Source organism: Cynocephalus volans, chromosome 6, assembly GCF_027409185.1.
Source record: "Cynocephalus volans isolate mCynVol1 chromosome 6, mCynVol1.pri, whole genome shotgun sequence".
Classification (NCBI taxonomy): domain Eukaryota; kingdom Metazoa; phylum Chordata; class Mammalia; order Dermoptera; family Cynocephalidae; genus Cynocephalus; species Cynocephalus volans.
This window is the reverse complement of record NC_084465.1, coordinates 98431599-98455064: the sequence shown is the minus strand read 5'-3', so window position 1 is coordinate 98455064 and position 23466 is coordinate 98431599. Positions and strand designations below refer to the sequence as shown.

Sequence of the window (23466 nt, the reverse complement as noted above, 5' to 3'; positions counted from 1 at the left end):
TCTCAGCAGTTTAACATAACATTTATTTCTCATTCCCACCAAGTCCATTACAGGTCTGGCGACTGTCCAGAACAGATACCTTCCACATGCAGCTCAGTTCTCCAGACTGCTTTAGATCTTGTGGCTCTTCTCTGCGTGTTCACTTGCATGATTGAGGCAGGAAAGGATAGCGCTAGAGTCTCTCCAGCAAATAAATGCTTCAGCCCAGAGGTGAGGCTTCTGCTTACAACCCACTGACCCAAACTCCCTAACGGCCCTGTCTTATGGCAAAGAGCAGGAAAGCAAGACCACTCTCCTTTTCACCATTCGCTAGAACACAGCTCCACCAGGGGATGCATTTTTGTCTCTCGTCCACTGCTGTGTCTTCAGAGTCTAGGACAGTGCCTCGCACATAGGTCCTCATTAAATTGAAGGAATAAATGTAGTGCCAAAGAGAAATCCACACATGTCCAGGGAGAGGAGACAGAGTCTCATGCTGAAAGGGTGTTGGGTAAGAGCTATGCACACCAGAGCTTCAGAGCTGGCTGTGCTTAAAAAATAATACTGGGTATAATTTACCTTGGGAGATAAAATAAAATTGCTGCCGAGTGCTCCAGACCAACTGCTCCAGTGGCTCTTATGACTTACACAATAAAGTATCAGAGCCAAGGATCATATCAACTCAGCATAACCACCACTGCCATCAGTGCTCAGCCAAGTGGAGCTGCAACACAGCCACAAATGCACCTGCTTCTTCAATGCAGTCAGTTAGCCCAACATATCGCTGGGGAGGAGGGGAAGGAAAAGCAATGCACACTGACGACACAGCTACTGCTGATCCTGCCTGCACACCTGACTGATGAAGCTAAGCAACTGCCAAGTCCCTGTACCTCTTTGAGCCTTAACTTCCTCATTTATACAACAAAAGATTTGGAAGAGAGAACTTTGTTAACCCCTTTCCTGATATATCTAAAAGCTCTAACAGGAACACACCTGAGTCACTGCTATAGCTAAACAGGTGAGTTATAAGAAAATCCATAGGCTACACAGACTTTTAGCAGTCTACCAAATTTATCACCTGATGCTATTAAATGATGTGCTGGAGAGGAAGGAGACAAGTAGACCCTGCCCACTTAAGAGCTTACAGTGTAAGACAAAACAGCATGGATGTGGATGTTCCCATCCTTGCTCAACACTCAGCATCAATTCCCAAATCTTTCCTGTTGGGAATCTGGTTTCCTGCTGAATGGAGGCCTGGGTCTCCATGCCAGGAGAGCCACAGGATCCTGCCTGCAGCACACACACACTCCAGTTCCCATACAAACATTACTCTCTTGTTCTTAATAACAAACAAAAGCCAAATTAAAAAGTAAACAAAAAACTGTTGAGTTCAGTTGATCCTGAACTCCCATTTTCTTTCTGGCCTTGGGCAAGTGCTAACTTTTATGGCTGCTTTATCCTTTTGACATAGTGAGGTAAAAAAGTCTAGTTTCTTTTATTGCAGAAAACTCTTCTTTACACCTATTTTACATATGTAATATATCTATATATATATTGTCATTATAAATTTCAAATACCCGTTTCCATATGATCTCATTAGAGATATTTTCCATTTTCCAAACACCACCAATGAGGCATAAGATAGTGCGTTATTAGCTCATCTGGCAGATTCCCTAGTGGTGAAGTAAATATGATTTCATCACAGTAAAAATTGTGCTAACAGGATTCAAGAGCTGAAATTGCTAAAAGTTCAAGAAGGAACTCAAATGATGTCCAACTTTGTGAACAGTGTCCAATGATGAGAGAAAGGAAGAAAATCCAATTTGGTTCTAGGAAAACTTTACGTTAGAATTCACTTCTACTCCACAGGACTACTGATATAAGCCTGCTACCCTGAGGACAATGGTATGCAATTAAACATGCATGTGACTGTTTTTCATCTTGGAAAAACAACGTTTTTACTGTGTATTCAAGAATGATTGGGGAGAAGCAAAACCAACATTTACCTCTGTGACTACAGAAGACTGCTGATTGGCTGCATCTGGTATTTGAAGCTGAATTTACTGTTTTTCCAGGTACAACTCCCAAACAGCCTTTTCTCTATTCAGCATGCTCTTAGAATACCTCCCCAGCTAAGGGATTCCCTGGCAGTTAAAAGTAAAAAGAGTAAGTAGTACAACTACTCACACACCCCCTGCAGAGCCAGCCTTGATTTCTTCCTGTGAAACATGTTTATACCTCTGAATTTTCCAATGATGAAAAATTCTTCAAACTTTGTGACTTTATATTTTTTCATTAATTTTAGGGTCAAGCTCCTTTCGGTAAATTTCTTCAGAATGAGATGGGATAAGCTTCCCTTCATTGGTGGAGTTTCTGGTGTCTAAGAAGACTTGACCGCCTGCTGAAGTTTCTTCTGCAGACACTGCAGGTATAAGGCTGCTCACCTGTGTGGGTTCTCCGGTGTTTAATAAGGTGGGAGTTCTGACTAAATTTTTTTCCACATTCATGACACGTAAAGGGCTTCTCTCCTGTGTGAGTCCTTTGGTGCGTGTGGAGATTTGTATTTTGACTGAAGCTTTTCCCACACCATGAACATTTATATGGTTTTATTCCCTGGTGTGTTGTTAAGTGCTTATTAAGATCTGAACTCCATCTAAATCTCTTGTCACACTGTTGACATTTATAGGGTTTCTCTTCAGTGTGAATTCTTTGGTGCTTAATAAGGTCAGAGCTAACTCTGAAGCTTTTCCCACATTCCTGACACTTAAAAGGCTTCTCTCCTGCACGGTCTTTCCTGTGAAGATCCATAAGTTTCAGCAGCTCTTGTTTCCAGGTTGAAAGTTTCTTTCTTTTCTTTGCTGGGAAATCTCGGCGCCATTTTCCTACTCTGTGCATATCACCATGATTTTCTTTGCCCGTTGTTTTCTGGGGGACTTTCACTTTGGCCTTTTTGGATACCATGTCTCCTGGTGCTTGTATTTCTAAGTCAGAAAGAGTTATACACTGATGGTTTTCAGTGTCATTTTTGAGTGTTAACCCTGTTGGAATAAACATAAGAATTAGCCATCTGCATTCCAGAAAAAGAAAACCACAGGAACAGAAAGAAAAATTCAATGATGATTGATTGTAAAAAAACAGAGAAGCAAAATCTTGAAACATTAAACACTTGCAAAGGTTTATCAAGGCACATGTCTCCTCTTCCCATGGTGCATTTACCTGTAGGAGACTCTCCAGGACTGTCCTTGGACTCCAGGGATCCTTGAACCCATGGCTCTTCCCCTTGCTCTAGACAGGAGATCACTTTAGGTTTGGGGAGCACAAACAATGCTGTGAAATGAAAAAACTGAGGTCAAAGACTGGTAACTGAACAGTGAACTGATCCACTAATTCCAGACTTTCAAGAAGAGCAAAAGACACTTTTATAGTTTGTTACCCCAAATGGTTAAATGGACAGACTCCCAGATCCAGCATCATATTTATAATATACTGCACTTATGAGTGGATATGCAAAGCAGAGACTAGGAAATAAACAATAAACTAAGAAAGGCCAATCAATGAAAAGGATATAGGGAATGAAAATCCAGTGCATGTTCTCCCTCTTTTGCCGACAAGAATACCCCATGTTTGACCAAAGGAGAACCAAGCTGCAGAGGTTGCAGGGAATACAGATGGGTCCTTTTAACTCTTTAAGAGGACTCATCCTGGATAAAACCAGGTACTACAGAGCCCATGTAAAGGACAGTGGGTTGGGTACCATAGACACAAGTGATTGCTATAATAATTATAGTTACTTTTTACCTAGCTTGTGTTTATTTTATTTTTTATTATTTTACTTATTTTAGCACCAGGCCCTGGACTAGGATAGATTTCTACTGCTCCTATGAATCACAGGTTGGCATCCAGATAGAGGAAACAGACCAAAATCACTTGGTAGACTTTTTCTAAATACACATTGCCAGGTATGAGCAGTATTCATCACTCTCTTCCAGTCAACATGTGCTGAGTGGCTATGGTGTGCTTGGCATGGATCTATGAGCTACGGATATAGAGATGACAAAGTCTTTTGATTTCATGGAGCTTACATTCTCATGGGGGAGTAAGACAATCAATCAATAAAGATATAAAATAATGTCAGGAGGGAGAAATATTCTGAGGAAAACTAAAGTATGATAAGAGAGCATTTTAAGATTCTACTTCTGTGAAGCTTTTTACATAAGGTCGTGTGGAAGGCCTCTTTGAGAAAGTAATATTTAAGTAGAAACCTGAAAGTGAGAGTTCCTGGCAGAAAAGTGTGCCAGGCAAAGGAAAATAGAAATGAGCATGGCACCAAGAAGACTAGTGTGGCTGGAGAGGACGACAGGAGATGAGGGCAGAGAGGTGAACAGAGACCAGATCCTGATGGGTCCTGGGGCCTTGGTAAGGAGTTTAGACTTTTTCTAAATATAAGAAGTCACCACAGGCTTTTTGAAGCTGGGAATGTCATAATGTCATTAGGTTTTTAAAAAATCACTCTGGCTGCTGGGTAGAAAACAGACTGTGAGAGGGCAGGAGTGGAGGCAGGGGTGTCCATTAGAAAGCTATTGAAGTACATCTAATTCAAGATGATGCTGGCTTAAACCAGGATGCTAACAGTGCAAGAGGTTGAGATGTAGTTTGACTCAGGATACAATGGAGCTAAGACAACCTGCCAGTGGATTAACAGTGGGGTATGATGGCAAGATCAGAGTAAAAGGATGACTATATGTTTTCTGCCCTGACTAACAGGGTAATGGTGTCCTTTACTGAGGAAAGATATAAAAGATCAGGTTTGGGGGAAGAGAGAAAGAAGGGATCAAGAATTCTACGTAGGATAAGGAGTGAGCATGTGCATTTGGAAAAAACTTCCCAGGTGATCTGGATACACCTTCTCCCTCTCTCCCACCAAGTACCTTAGAACCAACCAGCTTCTAGAACAATGAGGCTCTCTCACAAGGGTTTATTCATGTTAAGCTGAGAACAGGACAGATTACTCAACTTCTACACACAGGGAAGGGAGAATCTTTACCTAGAAAGATGACAGTCTTATAATTTTCCTGCATTACATCATTGTAGAAGGCCTTTTCTTCCTGGGAAAAATACATGGCCACCTCTTCAAATGTCAACAAGCTCTAAAGAAGAGAAAGGACTTCTGCTCAGTAATTGCCAGTTCAGAAGCATCCTGACCACCTGGCTATGAGCTGCATGGCAGACCAGGCACTTAAGGAATAACAGTACATGATGTTTTTAAAAAATTAGAAGGCAAGGATGACTGGTTAGCTCCATTGGTTAGAGTGTGGTGCTGATAACACCAAGGTCCGGGGTTCAATCCCTGGACCATTCAGCTGCCAAAAAAAAAAAAAAGTCAGAAGGCAGAAAGGAGCCAAGGGATCAGCAAACAGCCTGGGAAGTGCCCAGTTCCCCCTACACCAGCCTAATTGTCCAGGGAACATCTGGAACTAACATGCCTCAGGCCACCTGCTGGGCAGTGTGGGTCTTGGGCAACAGGGAAAGGGAGATGTCATGCTCAGGCAGCCTTGCTGGAAAATTCAGCTCACCTGGGACTCAGGCAAGATGAGCTTAGGGGCCACTGTCCAGTCTGGTGTTTGTCTGCTCAGAAAACACTAGAATATGTTGAGCAGGCACAGGTATGGGTGGAAAAGAGCCAGAGGAAATTTGTCATTTCTGTCTGAGAACATCTGAGCTCATTTCTAATACAGATAATCCTGATTCTTTCAGTGGAGATGGGACACCTTTACAAGTGTATGTGTGGTAACCACAAGTGGTCTTCTCATTGTAAATTATCTACCAGCCCCTAGAACCAGTTCCCCAGGTGACTGTCCTCAGCTTTCATGTGGAAAGTTAATAAAACGATACTTTTTTCCCCCTTGCATGACACAAATTGCTATGAGTTAGGTAAAACTTAGAGGTGTTTGAAAATGAAGTACTCGGTGACTCCAGTGTGCCGAATAAAGGAAATAGGAGGGTAGAAATAAACTTGACAGCTTCAAGTAACAGCAAGGAGACCAATGTGGCTAAAGAGGATGGAGCAAGGGCACTAATGACAGGAAATGAGGGCAGAGAGATGAGCAGGGACCAGGTTGTGAAGGGTCCTGGGGCCTTGGTAAAGAGTTTGAATTTTTTTCTGAATATAAGAAGTCACCACAGGCTTTTGAAAGAGAAAAATGTCATGATGTGATTAGGTTTTTAAAAAGATCTCTCTGGAATGTTTCTTCCGGTTCTTTCTGCCCTACCACTGTCCCCATGCTGCTCCTCAGATTCTGCAGGCAAATTTTGCATCCCTGAAGGTCACTGCATTAGTAAACCTGAGGTGATCAAGTTGGAGCAAGGAGCAAAAGCAATGGATGGCTAAAGAATCTCCAAGCCAGAGCCTCCCACTGGTTTTCTGGGAAGCGGCTGACAGCAGCACCAGCCAGCGGAACTGCGCAGCTCCACGCAGCCCCCTCACCCTGCCGCCCAGACCCAGGCATGGGGGAGCTCCAGGCCCCGCCCCCACGCCCTGAACTGGCACCATGCAGGTGAGCCTGCTGGCAGTGGCTGGCAGCAACATCAGCCTGCAGAACTGTGTGGCTGGATGCGGCCCATCACCCTGCCTCAGACCCAGAGGGGAACACCAGCCTACGGATCTGACCCACTGAGTTTGGCCCAGCAGAACTCCACAGCGCTAGCGGCTCATTCTACGACCACAGGGTCTTGAACAGGAACCAAGGTGGTTTAACATAACCACCACCACACCTACTGTCAAGCAAAGACAATTCACCCCCCACAGTAGCAACCAGGGCCACTCCACAGCCAACCTCAGTGTAACAGAAGAAGCAAACCCCCTACCAAATGACCAAGCGTCAGCAAAAAAGTACTAGAAGTACAAACAATCAAGAAGAAATGACACCACTGAAAGGATACAGTAATGCCCCAAAGTCAGACTCCATGGAACAGGGAATCCTTGAAATGTCTGAAAAAGAATTTTGAGCAATGATCTTAAGAAAACTTGAAGCAATAAAGGAAGACTCAATTAGAGAACACAACGAAACAAGAAAAAACATCCAGAGTATGAAGGAAGAAATCTACAAAGAGATTAATACCATAAAAAAGTGTGTAGCAGAACTACTAGAAATGACTCACTAAATGAAATAAAAAATACAACTAAGAGCTTGAGCAGCAGGGTAGAGCAAGCAGAAGAAAGAATTTCAGAGCTTGAAGATGGTCTTTTTGAAATAACTCAGGCAGACAAGAAAAGGAAAAAAGAATTTAAAATAATGAGGAAAACCTAAGAGAGATAGCAGACAACCTCAAGTGCTCTAACATCCGAATTGTGGATATTCCTGAAGGGCAGGAGAAAGGAAAAGGTATTGAAAACCTACTCAAGGAAATAGTAACAGAAAACTTCCCAGGTGTAGGGCGAGATACAGACCTTCAGATGCAGGAAGCTCAAAGGTCCCCAAACAGATTCAACCCAAAAAGATCCTCTCCAAGATATATTATAGTTAAATTCAAAAAGCTCAAAGACAAAAAGAGAATTCTACAATCAGCAAGAGATAAGAGTCAGGTCACTTATAGGGGAACCTCCATCAAACTAACAGCAGACTTCTCAACCAAAACCCTACAGGCCAGAAGAAAGTGGAATGATATACTCCAAATATACTAGAAGAAAAAACCTCCCAGCCAAGAATTCTTTACCCAGCAAGGCTCTCCTTCAGAAATGAGGGAGAAATAGTGTATTTCCCAGACAAACAAAAGTTGTGGGAGTTCAGCACCACTTGACCAGCCCTGCAAGAAATTCTCAAGGGAGTCATTCATCTGGAATCTGAATAATGGTGACCACCATCATGAATACACAGAAAGAGCAAAATCCACAGTTAAAACAAAAATGCCGGCAAGAAAGAGAAAGAAACTAAGTCATTCCACCTTAAATTCCCAACTCACATTGAAGAAGAGAAATAAAAGGGGAAATAATGATCAAAAGATATATAAACCACGTAAAACAAGGAATTAAACAACACTTCCCAATAACTACTGTAAATGTGAATGGACTAAACTCCCCATTCAAAAGACACAGACTAACTGACTGGATTAAAAAGCTAGACCCAAGTATATGCTGTCTTCAAGAGACCCACCTTACCTGTAAAGACACTCATAGACTAAAAGTGAAGGGATGGAAAAAGATATACCATGCAAATGGAAATAAAAAACGAGCAGGAGTAGCTATTCTTTTATTGGACAAAATAGACTTTAAACCAAAAAACATTAAAAAAGACAAAGAAGGTCATTATATAATGATAAAGGGAACTATCCAGCTAGAAAAGAGAACAATCATAAATATCTATGCACCCAGTACTGGAGCACCCAGATATATCAAGCAAACACTCTTAGACCTAAAGAAGGAGATAGGACCTAATACATTAATAGTAGGTGATCTGAATACCCTTCTCTCAGTACTGGAGAGGACTTCCAGGCAACAAGTCAACAAAGAGACACAGGATTTAATCTACACCCTAGACCAACTGGACTTGGCAGTTATATACAGAATATTTCACCCAACAGCTGAAGAATGCACTTTCTTCTCATCAGCTCATGGTACATTCTCCAGGAGAGACCACATATTAAGTCACAAATCTAGTCTCAGCAAATTTTAAAAAACTGAAATCATTCCAACAATCTTTTCAGACCACAATGGACTAAGACTGGAAATAAACAATAAGCAAAATGCTGGAAGCTATACAAATACATGGAAAATAAAGAAGAAATTAAACAGGAAATCAAAAAATTTCTAGAAACTAATGAGAATAAAGATACATCATAACAAAACTTGTGGGATACTGCAAAAGCGGTACTAAGAGGCAAATTTATTGCGGTAAATGCTTATATCAAAAAAATGGAAAGACTTCAAATAAACAACCTAACACTATGCCTCAAAGAACTTGAAAAACAACAACAATCCAAACCTAAAGGCAGCAGACAGAAAGAAATAATTAAGATCAGAGCAGAACTAAATGAAATAGAGACCCAAAAAACAATACAAAAGATCAACAAAACTAAAAGTTGGTTTTTCAAGAAGATAAATAAAATAGACACACCATTAGCTAGATTAACAAAAAAAATAAGACCCAAATAACAAAAATCAGAAATGAAAAGGGAGACATTACAAGTGACACCACAGAAATAGAAAGAATCATTAGAGACTATTATAAACAACTGTATGACAACAAATTTGAAAATCTGGAAGATATGGATAAGTTTCTAAACACATATAAATTACCAAGACAGAACCAGGAAGAGATACAAAACCTGAACAGACCAATAAGAGGCAAGGAGATTGAAGTGGTAATTAGCAGCCTTCCAACAAAAAAACATCCGGGTCTGGATGGCTTTACAGCTGAATTCTATCAAACTTTTAAAGAGGAGTTAATACCAATTCTCATGAAACTATGCCAAACAACTGAAACAGATGCTACTCTCCCAAAATCATTCTATGAGGCCAACATAGCTCTGATACCAAAACCAGATAAAAAGACACAACAAAAAAAGAAAATTATAGGCCAGTATCCTTGATGAACCTAGATGCTAAAATCCTCAACAAAATATTAGCAATTAGAATACAGCAACATATTAAAAAAATTATTCACTACAATCAAGTGGGATTCATCCTAGGGATGCAAGGTTGGTTCAACATACAAAAGTCAATAAATGTGATACATACATCAACAAGCTCAAGGACAAAGACTGAAAAAGCATTTCATTTGACAAAATTCAACATTACTTCATGATAAAGACTCTAAACAAATTAGGCATAGAAGTAAAATATCTTAACACAATAAAAGCCATTTATGACAAGCCCACTGCCAGTATTATTCTGAATGGGGAAAAATTGAAGGCCTTCCTCTTAAGGACAGGAACAAAACAAGGATGTCCACTCTCACCACTTTTATTCAACATAATACTGGAGGTACTAGAACAATCAGGCAAGAGAAAGAAATAAAGGGAATCCAGATTGGAAAAGATTATGTCAAACTTTTCTTATTTGCAGATGACATGATACTATATATAGAAAAACCTAAAGACTTATCAAAAAACTCGTAGAGCTGGTTAATAACTTCAGTAACGTTGCAGGATATAAAATAAATGCCCCCAAAACAGTAGCATTTATATACTCAAATAATGAATTAACAGAAAGAGAAATAAAGAAAGTAAGCCCATTTACAATTGTCACCAAAAAAATACGATACCTAGGGATCAATTTAACCAAGGAGGTGAAAGACTTCTACAAGGAGAATTACAAACCATTTCTGAAAGGAATTAAAGAAGACACAAAAAGATGGAAAGATATTCCACACTCTTGGATTGGAAGAATTAACATTGTGGAAATGTCTATACTACCCAAAGCATTCTACAGATTCTATGCAATCCCCATCAAAATACCAATGACATTCTTCATAGAAATGGAAAAAACAATCTTACCTTTCATATGGAAAAACAAAAGACCCGGAATAGTGAAAGCAATCCTGAGAAAACAAAACAAAGCCAGAGGCATAACTCTTTCTGACTTCAAATTATACTACAAAGCTGTTGTAACCAAAACAGCATGGTACTGGTATAAAAATAGACATTCAGACCAGTGGAGTAGAATTGAGAACCCAGAAATCACTCCTCAAGCTTATAACCATCCGATATTACACACAGGCAACAAAAATCTACATTGGGGAAAAGACTGCCTTTTCAACAAGTGGTGCTGGGAAAACTGGATATCTATATGCAGAAAAATGAAACTAGATATGTACCTCTCACCATACACTAAAATCAAATCAAAATGGACTAAAGACCTAGGTATAAGACCTGAAACTGTAAAATTACTAAGGGAAAATATAGGTGAAACACTTCAGCAGTTAGGTCAGGGCATAGGCTTTCTGAACATGAGCTCAAAAGCTCAAGCAGCGAAAGAAAAAATAAACAAACGGGACTATATCAAACTAAAAAGTTTCTGCACAGCAAAAGAAACAATCAACAGAGTAAAAAGACAGCCTACAGAGTAGGAGAAAATTTTTGCCAACTATGCATCCAACAAGGGACTAATATCCAGAATATACATAAAACTCAAGCAATACAGTAAAAAAAGAAAAAATGACCCAATTAAAAAATGGGCAAAAGAGCTGAAAAGATATTTTTCAAAGGAAGACATACAAATGGCCAACAGATACATGAAAAAATGCTCAACTTCACTAGTCATCATGGAAATGTAAATTAAAACCACACTGAGATACCACCTCACTCCAGTTAGACTGGCTGTAATCAAAAAGACGGTGAATAACAAATGCTGGCCAGGTTGTGGAGAGAAGGGAACACTACTGCACTGTTGATTGGACTGTAAATTAGTACAACGACTTGGGAAAACAATCTGGAGGTTTCTCAAACAACTACAGATAGATCTTCCATATGATCCAGCAATCCCTCTTCTGGGTATATATCCAGAGGAATGGAAATCATCATGTGAAAGAGATACCTGCATTCCCAAGTTTATTGCAGCTCTGTTTACAATAGGCGATATGGAACCAACCTAAATGTCCATCAATAGATGACTGGATAAGGAAACTGTGGTATATATACCCTATGGACTACCACTCTGCCATAAAAAAATAATGAAATACTCCCATTTGCAACAACATGGATGAATCTGGAGAAACTTAGGTTGAACAAAACAAGCAAAGCAGAGGGATAAATACTGCATGTGCTCACTCATATGTGCGAGCTGAGAGAAGGAAGGCAGGAAAGACAGACCACGGTAGTGCCGTGATCCAACAGAGGGAGGGAACATTCCTAGGGCTACAAATTGGAGTGGAGGGGAGAGGGGGAGGGGGAGGGAGGTTGGGGGATAATTGGGACGGGACAAAGGGTACAAAAGTAATTTCTGGTAATGGGTATGCCCCTAGTATGAATCTGGCCCTCACATCATGGGCAGGAGGGGGGACAATCCGCTTTGTATCTCATGAATATTCATAATAAATAATTTTTTTAAAAAAAAGATCTCTCTGGCTGCTGGGTAGAAAACAGACTGTGGTAAGGCAAGAGTGGAGTCGGGGGTGCCTGTTAGAAAGCTCTTCAAGTAGACCTGGTTCGAGATGACACCAGCTTAGACCAGGATGCTAACAGACATGGTTGGTCCCAAGCTGTATTCTGAAGATAGAACTAAGAGGACTAGTGATGAATTGGTTATGGGGGATAACAGCAAGACCAGAGTAAAGGACAAGTTTTTTGACCTGAGACATTGGGTAAATGGTGGTGCCCTTTACCAAGACAGGCAAGACATAAGAAGAGCAAATTTGGAGAGGAGTGAGAGGAAGGGATAAAGAATTTAGGACAAGGAATGAGCATGTGAATTTGGAAAAAGCTCCCCAAGTAACCTGGATACACCTCACCCCCCACACACCCCTACCTACCCAAGAACCAACCGGCTACTGGAACAGAGGTTCTCGCACAAGGCTTTTTTCTCAGTAAGCCGAGAACAGGACAGATTAGTCAACTTCTACACAAAGAGAAGTGAGAATCTTTACCTAGAGAGATGACAGTCTTATAGTTTTCCTGCATTACATCATTGTAGAGGGCCTTCTGAGTGGGATCCAGTAACTCCCATTCTTCCTGGGAAAAATACATGGCCACCTCTTCAAATGTCAACAAGCTCTAGAGAAGAGAATGGACTTCAGCTTAGTACTTGCCACTTCAGAATCAGCCTGACAACCTGGCTATGAGCTACACAGCAGGCCAGGCACTGAAGAAATTAGCAGTACATGATTACAAGGATACTTCAAAAAGTCTGTGGAACAACAGAATTAAAAGATAGGGCTGGCCGGTTAGCTCAGTTGGTTAGAGCATGGTGCTGATAACACCAAGGTCCAGGGTTAGATCCCTGTACCAGCCAGCTGCCAAACAAACAAACAAAAACACAAGATAATACAAATCTGACCATGAATTTTTTGAAGTACCCTCATATACTAAAAAGTGAGAAGGCAGCAGCAAACAGCTGGGAGCTGCTCAGTTCCCCAGGAGAGAACACCTGGGGCTAAAATGCCTCTGAGCCCCTCCTGGGCAGTATGAATCATGGGCAGCAGGAAAAGGCAGCCCTGGGCAGCTGGAAAGCACAGCTCACCTGGGACTCAGGCAGGACAAGCTCAGGGGTCACTGTCCAGTCTTTAGTGTTTGTCTGCTCAGGAAAGGCTAGAATCTGTTGAGCAGGCACAGCTGTGGGTGGAAAAGAGTCAGAGGAAATTTCTCATTTCTATGAAAATCTTGAGCTCATTTCTAAAATACAGATCCCAATTCTTTCAATAGAGATTGGATACCTTTACAAGTGTTGTGTGTGATGCCAGAAGTAGCTGTCTCAGAAATAAAACCAATTATCTACCAGCCCTGAGAACCAGTTCTCCAGTTCACTGTTTCCTCAGTTTTCATGAGAAAAATTAATAAAAGAAAATCCCTTTTTTCCTTTCATGACTTAAATTGTTCTGAGTTTGGCAAAAAATAAAGGTATTTGAAAATGAGGTACTCAGGGACTCCAGTGTACAGTAGGAGATGAAGTTTTTTGTCTTTATTTTTCTCCTGGTACACAATTGTCTTCACATTCTGCCACTAACAGCCCATTTCTGATCCCAATTCTTTCCGTATTTTATAAGAATGAGGTGGCCCCAATCCTTTCTGCTCCGTTTCTTTCCCTCCTCTCCACTTTTAAAAGGAACAGAATTGATGGTGTTATTACCAGGGTTCTGTGGTTGGGATATTTCTATACCGTAGGCTAACCCCTACCTTCACCCACTGTTGGTGCACTCTAGTGCTCCTGGGGGACATCATAATTGCTATCACAGCTGCTTTTACAGATCCACAGAGCTGGGTGCTCAGAAAATACCCATGACATTCTGGCTGAACTATCACAGCTTCCAGAAGAAAATTATCATGAAGCTCCTTACCCCTCTCAAATACAGGCTCAGTTTCTTTATGAGTATTCCTGCTCAGCTGTTTTTGTAGACCCTGGCATGTATTCCAAAATTCTTCATCCAGGGACATGCCCACTGTCGGGGACTCTGCTGGCTTCACCTTGAAGCCTGGAGCCTCTGCTGTTTCTCCGAAGAGCATTGCTTCCTTTCCCAGCTCATGGATTGCAACCTAGAAATAATCCCCATCCTTGTTACCACAGAACATACATTTGGTTTTTTGGGGGGTGGGGTGGGGGCAGTGGAGCAATTGTATGGTCCAGATTGTGGGATGTGTGAGACATGAAAGGAAATGACAAAAGGACTTAAAGAGATATTAGGCCACCGATGTTCAACAAAGTACTACCCATAAATCTGGGAAAATTAAAAGGAAAAAAGGTATGGGTATTGTCCACTCTCTAACACAGCAGCCTCCACCCTTCTGCATATAGTCCAGCTCAGGTCACAGGTCACAGGCAGGGTTGGCAGGCTGCCTATTCTCATGCTGCCTTCTCATGCGTTTCTTTTTCCTTTTTTGCTGGCTGGTACAAGGATTAAACCCTTGGTGTTATCAGCACCATGCTCTAATCAACTGAGCTAAAAGGCCAGCTAGGCCTTTTCTTTTGACTTAGATCCCCGCTGTAGTAGTTTTCTGTCTTCCAGTTTTCTCTAAAAATTAAGAAACTGAAACAAAAAGTTTTCCTGTCAGCCAGATCTTCCCTATGACCAGGAAAGATTTTCACAGAGAATGGCGATAGAATAGAGAAAAAAGGGGTGAGGAAGAGTAGCTCCAACCTACCTCCAAATGATTTTGACAACAAACATATATCCTGCCCTGTATTTTTCACAATAGGCCTGAGGCCAGAAGGTGTGTTGCCACCTGCCCAAGGGTATACTCTGGCTTCCCCACTCGCCAGCAGAGCCAAGGATCAACCACTAAGGAAGGGCAGTGGAGGCTCTTGCTGACGGTGGGGAGAACACTATCCCTGTCTTTCTTCTGTTGGCTACACTGTTGGGATTTTTCTTTTCTAAAGCTTTGTTTCCCTTTTTTCTTTCTACATTTTCTCTCCTTTTGTAGTCTTCCCCTAGTTGTTTGATTTCTCCTACTTACTGTCCTTGCTCTCATTTGGTCTTAATGTTCTCCCTTTTCCAGATCTTCCCTCTCCTCCCTCTTTATTGCCTTTTGATTCTGTTTCTAAGAGCTCAAGTCCTGTCTCCTTGGCAAAGCCAGACTAGGCCCATTACTCTCAATTCACCCTGGCTCCAAAGAAGGCAAAAAGCAACTATTTTTCTAAGGCAAGGGAAGTCTCTGCCACAACCTCTGAAACCTGTGGGCTTTTAGGTGTAGGCCTGTAGTTTCAAGTCTCACCTTAATTGTCCTAAAGGAACAACAGAATAGTGGCCTAATTCAACTCATTTCTTAACTTCCTCCACCCCCACTGTATCCATCTTTATCCTATTTCACTGTACATGTCAGGAATCTTCTCACCCCATTCCTTGTTTGACCAGATTCCCTCTGCAAGTGTTCTGCCAGGGCCACAGCCTCCTCAATGCTCTGTGGTTGGTGCTTCTGCATCTGGGTCTGTGTCTCCCTGGGCATAATGGTCAAGAATTGCTCTAGCACCAGCAGTTCCAATATCTGCTCTTTTGAGTGGATATCTGGCCTCAGCCACAGGTGGCATAATTCCTGAAGCTGGCCGACAGCCTCACGTGGTCCAGCTACTTCATGATAGTGGAAGTTCCTGAAGTGCCAGTGAGGGCTCTTGGGACTGAGACTGTCCATTTGTGATTTTTCACTCTGATTGGAGCTCTCTCTCACAGGCCCCTTGGTGTCCCATAGAGCCTTGATCTGAGGGTCCAAATACTCAACCACCTTCAGATCTACGATCATCATTCTGCTCTAGGAAGTTTTTGTCCTGTGTCTGACACCTGACTGGTGCCACCTTTAACAAGTGAGGTCCAGTCTGGTCTGGTACAAAATCAATAAAAGGATCTTCCTCCTAAGAGCACTGAGGGTAGAAAAAAAGAACATGTCAATAAGAAAGTCACACAAACCTTATTACTTGCTACTTATTATGAGAGAAAAATAAACAGAAATGGTCCCGTCCTGCCTTCCTTTTTTTTTTTTTTTGACCGGTAAGGGGATCACAACCCTTAGCTAGGTGTCATCCACACCACGCTCAGCCAGTGAGCGCACTGGCCATCCCTATATAGGATCTGAACCCGTGGCCTCGGCGCTATCAGCACCGTACTCTCCTGAGTGAGCCACGGGGCCGGCCCCTGCCTTCCTTTTAAAATCAACTGCCAGGCCCTTTGTTTCTCTCCTCTGTTATTCAATTGAAGCACAGCTCAGAGAAGATAAATGCTATTTAGTGACTTTGCCTTCTTGAAAAAAAAATTCAGGAAACGTGTGTGTGAGAAAATTGGCACCTGCTGGCTGAAGGGAGCATTATCCACAGATAATTTGTGTACCTCTATCCCATCTACCCTATAACGGAAGAGTAGGAGGAAGTAAGATTAGATGAACGTTTTGAGTTTCTCTTAAATGTTAACATCACCCCAGTCTGTCTTTAGCAAGGGGGTACAATTTCTATGACCCATCATCCTCTTGTAAAGCCTTCGCTTCACGGAACATTTGATAGTCCCCTTTCCACTGCTGGAATACTGCCAGGAGAGCTGAGACAGTGAGACCTAAGTAGAAGTAAGGAAAAAGTAGCCTTATTCTTCTCAGTAAGCATCTCCCAACTAAGCAACTATAAGCTCGTCATTTTCTTTGTAAGATATATAAAGGACACCATGCCGATGATTTATACAAATCATTAAATTTTTGTTTGCTTGGCCTTGGAAAAAATTACAGCTGGCCTTTGTTTACAAAATATCAAGTAGTAAAAAAGGAGAGAATGGGAGTGGGTGACCTGCTGACGTTATAGTTCTTCAAGAGTCATTTAGACCTCTAAGTGAGACTGAAGTGAACCAGCAGAAGAGGCACCGAAATTCTGCCCAGGATGCTACGGGTATTCAACGAAACGGCCGGTCCTTGCTGGCCGCCCCGGCTCCGGGGACACGGGGACACTTCCTCTATTTCTGCATAAGCAGGAGCTATTGTTGAAGCTGAACTGACCCTCTTCCCCCGGAAACATCGGCCGGCCACGAAAACGCCAGCGGGAGCGGGAAAGTTTCTCCGCGCGCTGGCTAGGTGCCGCCGCCCGCCCCCACGCGGCTTCGCCACAGCCTGCGTCTGCGACGGGCGCGCCCGGGGGTGTTCCAGCGAGCCTCAGCCGCGGCCCTGGGCTGTTCCCGCGCAAAGGGCAAAGAGAACGGCCTCCGGCGTCTGACGCCGGCCTCGCCGAACCAGTCCCGCCGGTCCCGCCGCAGGCTCGGGCCGCCTGGCCTGGAAACGCCGCGGCCGCCGCCGACGGAAAAAGGCTGCCCCCCACGCCCACCTCGCAGCAGCAGCCGCCGCTCAGCGGGCTCCGGAGCCGAAGCCAAAGGGGAAGCAGCTTCTCGGTTACCTCGGACAGCTCGGATTCCGCGGAGGCCGCTTCCCGCTTTCTCGGGCTCAGCTGGGAGCCGCCACTCTGAGGAGCGCAGCTGTTGGCCCAGCGCCGCTCGGAGGCGGTCCGGCGAGCGGAGCCCCGGAGGTTCGGAGCGCAGGGCCCTGCGCCAACTGGCGCCCACGGGTCCTCTCTTCTCACCCTCCGCTCGACCGTACGCAGTTCCGCGGGCTCCCCAGCCACGCCCAGGAGCCCCGCTCACCGACCGGAAGCTGAAGTGACGCGCTTCCGGGGGGTGTCGCGCAGCCTTCCCCTTCCCCCCCAGCCGACACCTGTACTCTCGCGGAGGAGCGTCAGCCCGGCTGTGTTAGCGAACGCTGGCACCGTCTTCCCGCCTACAGGGACCGGCCGCCAGCCCCGGTTCAGCCCTTGAGGCAACAAAGAGTTAATGCCACCGAGTCTACAGGCCGCTGAAGCCTAGAAGGGCCCTTCTCGCGTCTCATCGCGTGGATATCGCCGTCTCGTGTTCCCGCTGTAGGAGGCGTCGTTTGTCCACATCGTTTCTGCGTCGCTTTCGGGCGGCTGGCAGCGGCTCTGGTAACCGGGAGCCTCGCCCGGTAAGGGTCGCCGCCCGGGTGTCGAGGGGCCGCCTCCCCACTGCGCGTGCTGAGCCGTCGGCCTGGCACATCCCAGCCGGCCGTGCTCGAGCTTTCGTCGCTGGGCTTGTCGCAGCCTCCTCGAGGAAGAGGCAGTTTTGTCCCGGTCAGACCACTCGCTAGGTCAGGAACAACCCGAGGGTTTTGTACCGTTTGCTGGGTCGCATGGTGCTTTCCTCGCAAGCATTAGGTTTTTTTCCTGTGAGGCAGGTGTCACCCTATGAGGTAGGCTCCTCTTGTATTTCTCCTTCACAGAGAAATCGAGACCTAAGGAGTGACTTGCTCAGGGCCGCATAGTTCACCAGTGGCAGCTGTGAAACTGCAGTGTCGGTCTCCTGTTGAACTGTCTTCTGCTTTTTCCACTACTGTATGCTTCCTTGGAAGATGGGAACGTTGTTTTCACCTTGAACTCTAGTCTCCTGCGTGTCTAGCATAGTCACTTGGGCAAGACAGGCATTTCATAAATATTTACGAGATCATATTTATGAGAATCTGAGCATTTCGGGTTGTTGTTGATCTCCAGATTATCAGTGTCAAGGGATTATTTATTAACTAGGCTATGTGTAGCCAGTGTTACAGAGTTGAATAGCAATCTAGTATAAGGACTGAGGCAATTTCATGAATATCAGTAACACAAGATAGTAAAATTAGGATGTAAACTGAATGCTGTGAGAACTGCAAGGAAATAAAAGTTGATTTGGGGTTGGGGAGGATTATTAAAGACCTTGAGAAATTTTATCCACAGCAGGGAGTGGGGACATATTCCAGGCACAGGGAAGGGTAAGAGCAAAGGCTTGAAAGCTGGAAACATTAGTGTGTAAGATCTGTAGTACATTTTTACTGAATTGGGCTACATTTAGAGGAGGAGTTTAAAAAGTTAGAAAATAAGTTTATGTGGACCTTATCCTGGAGTTCTTTGAATGGGAATGAGAAGATTGCATTTAAGAAAGTAAATCCTGCAGGCACCATTTGAGGGTTTTTGGTGGAGCTTCTTTCTAAGGCTGTTCATCTGAGGTAAGTTTAAGGTGAGAATGAAGATGAGAGGCCATAACCAGGCCATTATGCTATTTTTGCTTTTGGATAGAATGGTATCATACTCCTCTTAAGCATAGACTTGATCCTTTTTAAATGAGAGAAAGAGATTAAACAGGAACAGTAATGAGCATCTGCTTAAGTCACTTGAATGTGTCAAAGCAGGTTCATTTCCTTAGAATCTCAGTCGCTTTGGGACTTAATTTCTCCAAAAGCAATTATTGTACCCAGTCTCTCAGAACAAGTGGACAGTAATGCCCCTAGCATTAAGGTTCTCATTACTTGGTCCAATGTTGAACATATAATTAAAATTTATTAAGTTGAATAAATGAAGTTCTGCCATCACTGCCAAGCAGTGCCCTTGGATGTCATTGATAGGCCTGATTCATAGCACAGGTAGGGAGTTGGTTAAGGGGAGAAGAAAGTGGGAAAAGAGACTCTGTGGAAAGAAGAAGAGGAAGCAAGGCACAAATGGTGAATAGTAAATGAGGGTCAGTCATGATTTTCATTGAGTGACGTTTGGTGCCATAATTGTTTACCCTTCCTGTGGAGCCCACTAAAGTTTCCTGAGTCTTTCTTTTTGATATCACCTCCCCTTGCTTGGGCACTGTTTATAAATGATGAATGTACAGCTGGGAAACAATGAAAGCAAATACTTCGAGTTAGTTCTGAGACATCCACACAACCTCCATAGTGGACTCAGTGTTTTTGCTGGGTGACTGGCTGGAGTTAATGGTGGTGCTATTGGCTAACACATACCCTTTATTTTTTTCCTTCTTCCATTTATAATAGTTACCACTTAGTAATTGCCTTAGCTCCCTCTTTCAGAAAGTTACTCAATCTTGGTCTGTCATTGGCTCCACATCCTAATTACTATCATATTCTTTCTTTTTGGTGGCTGGCCAGTACAATATTATATTCTTTCACGATCCTCGTAGTGCTCCATAACCCAAGGTTGGCATTTCTCACAACAAATGGTAGAGGAAAACCAACGATCTGACCTTCTGGGTTCCTAGATGAGAGACTTAAGAGAATTCTCTGTAGTTGGGGAATGAATGAGGCAGTCATGCTCTGCCCTAAAGGAGAGAAAGAATATCTGAGATACCGATCATTTTCCTCACTTCTCTGACATACTTTTCTTTCTTCTTAGCACCTGGAATGGATAAAAGTGGCAGTTTTTGTTTCTTCCCATGAGGTTGTGTATCTGGAATGAGAACCATGAAATTAATCTAGAGTAGGACATTTCTAAGGACCTGGAATGGCTTTGGGCAGCACCAGAAGGACCTGGAAGAAATATATGAGGGCACGGAACTATCGGAGAGATTTCCAACAGAAGAAATTTATGAGAAACAATTGATCAAAAACGCCAGTAGAGAAACCTTTTAAATTTCTTCAGGCAGTGGAAAAGTTGAGTCTTGGTTCAAATTAAGTAAAATCTGCACTGAAGAGAAATCAAATAAAGTCTCAAATATGAAAAGTATGTTACTTAACACACTGATGTAAACTTAGGAAAACAAAGGAGAGGTCTTTTAAATTTTTAACCATGGTAAAAATATTTCTAAAATTTTGGGCTCATCTCTAAGAATTGCCATGATTCTGAAACTTGATAATATCCCAAGTATGGTACAGTTTCAGTGAAAAATAACACTTGAAAATACATCAGATGTACCCAAGGAAGAAGATCTGAAAGTGCCACTAATAAATAAATTATTAACATACTTACGGATTACCTTTGCAAACATGAGACAGTCAGGTTAAAGCTGAGTCTCTGAGAATGCTACACTGAATGCAGTAAAAGTTGGATTTTATTCATATGTACAACAGAACCTACTAACTTCCTTCTTCACTTCAAGATTCTATACAACTGTTCCCAAATTCCAGCTCTCCAGACATCCCAATGTCAGGGTCCTTATACCTTGGAGTCTTTATCCAGGTACATGAATTGTTGCCCAGTGAACACTATGTGTAGAGCAATATAAGCACCATTTTCTTTTCTGGCAATGAGGTAAAAACAGGTTGTTTTGGAAAGGGAGAAACCACACTCTAGTGTAGAAGTACTGTGTAGTTTAATGTAGTATAGTGGAGAAGCCACATCTCTGCAACAAAAAATTACTCTGTCATTACCTTTGAATCTTTTGCACCTCTTCTCAAGCATTACTTTTTATTGAGACTTATCCCACCTAGTCTGTTCTTGTGGGCACGTCTCGCTCAGTGCCTCCCCTCTTCATTTTGTCCCTTTCCTCTTTTGAGTTAGGGAAAGTATGCAGGTCATTCCTGAGAGGAAGAGGAAAAGGAGCAGGAGGGTTCTAAAAACTGATCACCCATGTCTTGCAGGAGCAACAAAGTCCAGACAGGACTTTGGTAGTGGCAGCTTTCTGAATACTTAAGACCTTTACCTCTAGATTAGCACTTCAGTCATGAACTCTTATCCCTTTTAGCCCATTACCCTCCCACACTAATGTCTGTGCTTTCTGGGGCTTTGAGCTAGTTTTGTTTTTTAATTTTTTTCCAATTCAGTAAGGCTTTTCCCTTTCTTTTCTCGTGTTGGTTTTTTTGAAGTCGAATTCAGTATGAATAAGAGAGGAAAGTACACAACACTGAATTTGGAGGAGAAAATGAAGGTTCTAAGTAGGATAGAAGCTGGACGATCTCTTAAAAGTGTAATGGATGAATTTGGGATCAGTAAATCAACATTTTATGACATTAAAAAGAATAAGAAATTGATTTTAGACTTTGTACTAAAGCAAGATATGCCATTAGTAGGGGCTGAGAAGAGAAAGAGGACGACGGGAGCCAAATATGGTGATGTAGATGATGCGGTCTACATGTGGTACCAACAGAAACGCTCAGCTGGTGTCCCTGTTAGAGGTGTGGAGCTTCAGGCTGCTGCAGAGAGATTCGCACAGTGTTTTGGGCGAACAGACTTTAAAGCTAGTACTGGTTGGCTTTTTAGATTTCGCAATAGACATGCAATTGGGAACAGAAAAGTGTGTGGAGAACAAGTCCTAAGTTCAGCTTCAGAAAATGTCGAGCCTTTTCGACAAAAACTGTCCATGATAATCAAAGAGGAGAAACTGCATCTAGCTCAGCTGTACAGTGGAGATGAGACTGACCTATTTTGGAAATCAATGCCAGAAAACAGTCAGGCAAGTAGAAAAGATATCTGCCTACCAGGGATGAAAATAAACAAAGAACGGTTGTCTGCCCTTTTATGTGCAAATGCAGATGGAACTCATAAGTTAAAGTCAATCATTATCGGAAAATCAAAGCTGCCCAAAAGTGTGAAAGAGGACACAAGTACATTACCTGTGATATATAAACCTAGTAAAGATGTTTGGTTCACCAGAGAATTGTTTTCAGAATGGTTCTTTCAAAACTTTGTTCCTGAGGTCAGGCATTTTCAACTTAATGTTCTAAGATTCCATGAAGAAGATGTCAGGGCATTGTTACTTCTGGACAATTCCCCAGCTCACCCTTCTGCTGAATCACTGACCAGCGAGGATGGTCGAATAAAATGCATATTCTTTCCCCATAATACTTCAAACTTGATTCAACCAATGAATCAAGGTGTGATCTTGAGCTGCAAACGACTTTACAGATGGAAGCAACTTGAAGAGAGTCTCGTAATTTTTGAAGAAAGTGATGATGAACAAGGTAAAGGAGAAAAAGGAGTTTCCAAGATTAAAATCTACAATATAAAAAGTGCAATTTTTAATTGGGCAAAAAGTTGGGATGAAGTAAAACAAATAACAATAGCAAATGCATGGGAAAATCTTCTTTACAAAAAGGAACCTGAATATGATTTTCAAAGCTTAGAAGATGGGGATTATAGAGAAATTCTTGAAAAATGTGGAGAGTTGGAAACCAAGCTGGATGATAGGGTATGGTTAAATGGAGATGATGAAGAAAAGGGTTGTCCCCCCAAAACAAAAGGTGGGATTACAAAGGAAGTTGCTCAAAAAGGAGGAGGAGCTGAGAAGCAGACTCCTGAATTTAAGTTATCTGCTGTAAGAGAGAGTTTGGACTACCTTCTTGACTTTGTTGATGCCACACCTGAGTTTCAAAGGTTCCATTTCACACTGAAAGAGATGCAACAAGAAATAGTCAAGAAACAGTTCCAGAGTAGAATCCGTTCTAGAATTGGTAGCTTTTTGAAAACTAGGCCTCATAATATTAAGGATTCCTTCAATATGCCTTCAACTTCTGGCTCTAGTAATTAGATTTTGTGTTTAAACATTTCTGCAGCTGTATGAAAATACATGGTGTAGGCCTGTTGTGAATTGTCATTGTTTTTATCAACTGACTTTATTTTGCATA

At 42.5% G+C, this 23466-nt stretch overlaps 2 protein-coding genes across 4 annotated transcripts; one reads left to right on the top strand and one right to left on the bottom strand.

Moving 5' to 3' along the window:
- ZNF75A (zinc finger protein 75A) lies at window positions 1-17696 on the bottom strand. Of its 2 annotated transcripts, XM_063098911.1 has the most exons (7): window positions 17480-17696; window positions 15457-15976; window positions 13965-14160; window positions 13151-13242; window positions 12558-12684; window positions 3196-3306; window positions 1-3017 (listed from the first exon to the last, which is right to left on the bottom strand). In XM_063098911.1, exons 2-7 carry the CDS (start codon window positions 15859-15861, stop codon window positions 2338-2340), a joined length of 1611 nt encoding a protein of 536 aa, XP_062954981.1. In that variant the 5' UTR covers window positions 15862-15976; window positions 17480-17696; the 3' UTR covers window positions 1-2337. The 2 variants fall into 2 exon arrangements, with proteins under 2 accessions (XP_062954981.1, XP_062954982.1); XM_063098912.1 differs by lacking the exon at window positions 15457-15976.
- A 102-nt stretch (window positions 17697-17798) lies between these two features.
- On the top strand, window positions 17799-23466 carry TIGD7 (tigger transposable element derived 7). Of its 2 annotated transcripts, none has more exons than XM_063098910.1 (2): window positions 17799-18078; window positions 21910-23466. In XM_063098910.1, the coding sequence occupies exon 2, from the start codon at window positions 21975-21977 to the stop codon at window positions 23367-23369; it is 1395 nt and encodes a 464-aa protein (XP_062954980.1). In that variant the 5' UTR covers window positions 17799-18078; window positions 21910-21974; the 3' UTR covers window positions 23370-23466. The 2 variants fall into 2 exon arrangements, with proteins under 2 accessions (XP_062954980.1, XP_062954979.1); XM_063098909.1 differs by having other exon boundaries at window positions 20300-23466.

Bases quoted from the DNA above. Each gene is read 5' to 3' on its own strand.
- TIGD7 (XM_063098909.1), top strand. From the start codon at position 21,720: ATGAATAAGAGAGGAAAGTACACAACACTGAATTTGGAGGAGAAAATG.
- ZNF75A (XM_063098911.1), bottom strand. From the start codon at position 15,861: ATGATGATCGTAGATCTGAAGGTGGTTGAGTATTTGGACCCTCAGATC. The intron at 14,161-15,456 runs GTGAGAAGATTC...GATTATTTCTAG, and splicing joins CTGGTCAAACAAGGAATGGG to GTTGCAATCCATGAGCTGGG. The intron at 12,685-13,150 runs GTGAGCTGTGCT...TCTCTTCTCTAG, and splicing joins TTGTCCTGCCTGAGTCCCAG to AGCTTGTTGACATTTGAAGA.